The sequence below is a fragment of the Montipora foliosa genome, chromosome 10 (assembly GCF_036669935.1).
Source record: "Montipora foliosa isolate CH-2021 chromosome 10, ASM3666993v2, whole genome shotgun sequence".
Lineage (NCBI taxonomy): Eukaryota > Metazoa > Cnidaria > Anthozoa > Scleractinia > Acroporidae > Montipora > Montipora foliosa.
In genome coordinates this window covers 6,631,862-6,636,861 of record NC_090878.1, presented here as the reverse complement: position 1 = coordinate 6,636,861, position 5,000 = coordinate 6,631,862, and the positions used below count along the sequence as shown (strand labels likewise).

The 5,000-nt window shown below is 39.7% G+C and overlaps 1 protein-coding gene across 1 annotated transcript in view; it reads left to right on the top strand.

Moving 5' to 3' along the window:
• Positions 1-2,692, top strand: part of LOC137973938 (gamma-aminobutyric acid receptor subunit rho-1-like) — a 10,806-nt gene extending 8,114 nt beyond the window's left edge. The window contains exon 8 of the mRNA XM_068820845.1: positions 1,960-2,692. Within this exon, the coding sequence (XP_068676946.1) occupies positions 1,960-2,241 (282 nt within the window). The 3' untranslated portion in view covers positions 2,242-2,692. The remainder of the gene's footprint in view (positions 1-1,959) is intronic.
• The last annotated feature ends 2,308 nt before the right edge of the window (positions 2,693-5,000 follow it).

Sequence of the window (5,000 nt, the reverse complement as noted above, 5' to 3'; positions counted from 1 at the left end):
CTCACATGGTTCATATGGGGTAGATACCTAGCACTTCACATTACACTCTAATCAGTTACGTCTACTCCGAGATTACATACTTTGCATGGTCAAAAACGTTTATAGTGGTTCCAGCAACTGAAAAGTGAAGAGGAGAGATGTGTTTTTTATTGAAGCGAGAGGTCAAGTGAATTACTTCTGTCTTGCTAGGGTTACTCAGTAGAAAATTATTAGTGTTCCACTTGATAACATCGTTCACGCAGCGTTGAAGTTTTCTTGCTCGGTGGACGGGTTGTTAGGGTTTACAGCAAGGTATATTTGCGTATTATCAGCGTAAAACATATAGTTTAAGTCATATCTCAAGATGACATCCTGAAGTGGAGCCATGTATAGAGTGAAGAGTAGCGGTCCAAGGCTCGACCCTTGGGGCACACCGTATTCAAGGTTTCCCACATATGTCCAGGGGCCTGTTTTTCGAAAGTCCAGAGAACTTTTCGGGCCCGAAAAGCCAGTCGTCAAACTGCAATCTGCTTAATGTGAAAACCTGATTCTTTAACATGTTTTAAATGTAAGAAAAACTAAGAGGATTGCGAAATTTGATGGCTTCGAATCTCGGCGTTGCGAAGATATAAAGGGAATTGTGGCACCCTTGAAATAGGCCCGAAAACATTCGGGACTTTTGGGAAACAGGCCACAGGTTTGACCCTAAATAGATGCAAGCGAATTTCAATAAGCGTCACGAAGTGTCCACTTGCTCTTCTCGCCAACTTGGACATCACTCGTGTCTCGGAATACAGACAATTTACGTCACAAAGTGTCTCCCAAATGCTGCTCTTTAAGTAAAGATTAAATGCTGCATTTACCCAAAGCTAAAAATAATGCTAACCTTTACCCTTACCTTGTTGTTGAAAATAGGTAGCAAATGCTTAGACTTAAAGGGACACTTCGTGTTGGATGTCAAAATTGGGCGTGCATCTAATTAGGGTCAAACCTGGACAAAAGAGATCCCGAGGAGAAGGTCAGTTGCATCGCCAATAATAACTGATTGTGTACGTTCTGTGAGAAATGACCTGAACCATTGTAATACGCTACCTGTGAAGCCAAAGTTAACAGATTGCTGGACAACAACTGATACCAGCTGATTAAGATAAATAGATTATTATTATTATTATTAATTTATTTTTATTTTTATTTTTATTATTTGGTTCCCTGCAGTCACGAAGCTCTAATTGACATAACCATATGTCTACTTCTATCAGAATTACAAATTTGCTGGCCCATTGGTATCAAGCAGGAACCCATGACCCGGAGCCTACAACTCTACTGTGTTCGTGTAACGGCGTTTTCACAGACCGATTTATTTTTAGATTGAATTTCCCGCGAATGAGACTCGCACAGGAGCCCGATGACCAATTACAAGAAATTAAGCTGACATCATAGGGTCACCGAACCGGAACTGCCTTTGTTTTTTGACCTAATTCGCGGGAAGGGCTAGTCAAAAAATAAACCTACTTGTGAAAACGCCGTTTCACAGACGCTGTATGGAAGTTGCACGCTCCAGATGGGCTCCTGTATCAAGTTTATATTTTCATTATAATATCTGACCTGCTAAGCGGAGGGAAACATCGACCAGAGTACCCGGAAAAAACCTCTTGGAGCAGAGTAGGGAAACAACAAACTCAACCCGGAACTCATTTGTTCGAGGGGACTACCAAACTTGCGTACCCCTACCCCTACCCCTTCTCCTACCCCCTCCCCCACCCCTCCCCTCCCCCACTCTTCCATAAGCTGTAACACTTTTGGCACAAATTGTTTGTGCCTTACTCATAATTGACGAGAAGGCCAAGACAAGGTTTTGGTTAGCGTGGTCTACTCTAAGAAATAATAGACGATTGAGAATATATTTCAGTTAACAAACGTAATAAGATAACATTATGGGTAAAAACTAAAGGATGCTTGATCGTTAATTCCTTTTTTCAGCCACAAAATACCAATATAGTTTTCCAGTGTAAACACGGTTTCAAGCCAAACTACGTAGCAGATGCGAATGGCCATGTTCACCTTGTCACGTATCAAGAGAACAAAGCTGAAGACACGTCACGTTGTAGTCTGCACACGTGCTGCGCCGCTTGTATTCAGTACGCTAACAACGAAAAAAACGATCTCAGCGTGACAACCAACAAGTGCTGTCGTTACATGTTCCCAGCTTGCTTTGCGATTTTTAATCTGGTCTATTGGCTGGCTCTCGGTACCGAAAACTAACACTCTTGAACTCTGGTTTGGATTCCCTACAGCGCAAGCGCGTTAGCCTGGAGGAATGAGGTCTCCAACGCCGTTTGTTAGGTAACTGAGGCTTGCGAAGTTGAATCGTACAAGAAGCAGTTTTTCAATGTTAGCCGAAGTGAGCTTTGAATTGCTATGAGATCGGTGGCAAAAAATAGAAACAGGTCTGAGAATAGGGCCTTCCATTGAAAAAAAGTGGTTGATGTCACTCCGGAACTTTAAGACAAACAGATATCAATATATCACATAAAACGAACACATCTCATGAGTTAATCCAGCTCCATCGTAAAAAGAAGAGAACTACTGAATGAATTTCCTTTTTTTTAAATTTAAACCTGTCCGCTTTCATAAAGGCAAGATTAACTTCTATGAGTCATTTCACCTAAAAAATGTCAAATTTACTTTTTACCTGGGTCACTGTCAGTGGTATTCTATACAGGTCTCCTTTCAAATTATCCTCTATATTAACACTCACAGTTCACGCGCCAAGGCTGTAAAAAACAATATACTTACTTCTTTCTTTTTATTGTTTTTCTTCGAAAACGTGTACAAAAAGAAATCTTTATTTTCATTCAAGGCGTCTTACGTCAAGTAGGGGTTAGTCCAGCAAGTAACGCTTTGAAGTCATTACAAGTAACGCCCAGAGCCAGTGACACGTTTTGCAAGTATACTTTGAAGAATTTTTTCTTTGTGTAAAGAAAATGTGAATATTTTTTATTACGAATTTATGAATGACGGTATCTCTCTTGTACTCACCAAGTGAACAAAACTTTTAAGAGTATTGAGTAGGTGTTGTAATATCACTTTTAGTATCCAAAGGCGAAGTCAGACAGTAATCAAACCGTTTAAGCTTGTGTAAACTTTTAGTTTGAATTTGTTCTTTAAGCGAGTAAGGTTATAATAAGCCCTCGTAAGAGTTTTGTTTTGTTTGATGGAACAAGTTTTAATTAACCCAAAAGCAACAGAAAAGCAAATTAAAAATTTGGGCAAGTTGGAAAAGAAGGTCCAAAGCATGCAGAAAAATTGAAACGAAAATTCAAAACTTTCGTTCTAGACAACACCTAAATTCCATTACTCCTGCTCGTCCTTGAATTCTTTGTTTTCATTTATGTGATGAACAGTCGTGTTTTTTTTAACGAATCAAAGGAAAATGTTTGAAAGAGTTAGGTAGGGCTACCCTATAATCCCCTGTAGCTTCGTCATAGAACATGAAGAAGTCATACGCTTGACTCGTGTAATTAGAAGCACTCGCATCATTTTTTCTTTCGTTTACAATATACTCGAGAAATCGATAACACTAACGAAAAATGTGTTCGGGTCACCAGGACGTCTGACGCTTTTTTGGTCAGAAACATGTAAGGCTATTTCAGGAAAAAAGTTGACAGCGTTCAATGTGGCATGCCTTGGAAACTTATTCGTTAATTAGGTATGCTCAACTTTTGGAATTGGCATGGTCCTTTCATTGCTCGAATCAACTGTAACGACACGTTTTGTTAAAGTACACCATAAATAAACTTTGGTCTGTGTGTGCATGCATGTTTACTTTACAACACACTTAAACTGCGCGATCTGCATATGCTATTTCCACACGTGCCGGTTTTTATATTTCATTACCATTTCTGAAAAAGGCTTCGGAATGTGCTTTGAAATTTTCATGTTAAAAGGGAATAGTTTTGCTGTCCAATTATTCTACCACGGCGCGCTGGATACGAACGGATAGCTGGCAGCGTCGAGTTGGTTATAATCATTTTACATCCAGCAAGCCCGAGTAGAATAATTGTTTTCTTATAAATTCCAGGACCAAGAACTCTTCCATGTTGATTTACCGGTCAATTCCGGTCCAAAACGGCTTTTGTCGGCCATTTTTTCTCACATCTGCAAAAATGTTTTCAGCTCGCTTTATGGCTGACGCGTTCGTTGACCATATTAGGTACAGCAGATATATGAACTGATAGCCTGTGTCCGGAGAGCCAATGAAAATGCTGGAAATCTGATATCCATAGTTCTGTTTTAACAAGAGAGTATGAAGGTAAGAGAAGTAATCCCTCATATTGGCCCTATTCCCATCGTAATCCCTCTTAAGTTATTTTTAGATCTCCTGCGAGATCCGGTATTCCCACGAGAGTTACTTGATAGCCAATTGTATGTCCCCATTTGTACCAATGTTGACAGCTGAGCGAATTCCCACCCAATGATTCGCATCGTTCGCGAAAATGGGGACATCTGATTGGCTATCAATTAACTCTCGCGGTAATACCGGATCTCGCAGGAGATCTAAAAATAACTTACGAGGGATTACGATGGGAATAGGGCCAATATGAAGGATTACTTCTCTTACCTTCATACTCCCTTGGTTTTAAATAATAATCAATACCTCTGGACAGTCAACAAGGAAAGAAATTCATACACCAAAGGCAAGATTGAGGCATGCTTAGTCTTCAAATGTCCATAATTAACTGAATGGGATCCTTGCTAAAATCAAGGCTATGCAACGAAACGTTATAGGCTCACGAACACTCGTGGAGCGTATTGAAAATAGAAGAATCTTTAAGGAATTTTGTCTCGTTTAACTTGTTGATAGACAATTTTAATCCCTTTATATGGCACATTTTAAGTAAATGTAAACACTTTCAAGTGCAGCTATGATCCTCGCAGTTATGAACACAATTTACAGAAGCCTGAAAAATTCAGGACTTAATCAATCTATGAGAGGGTGACCTGTTTTCCTTTCGTAACAC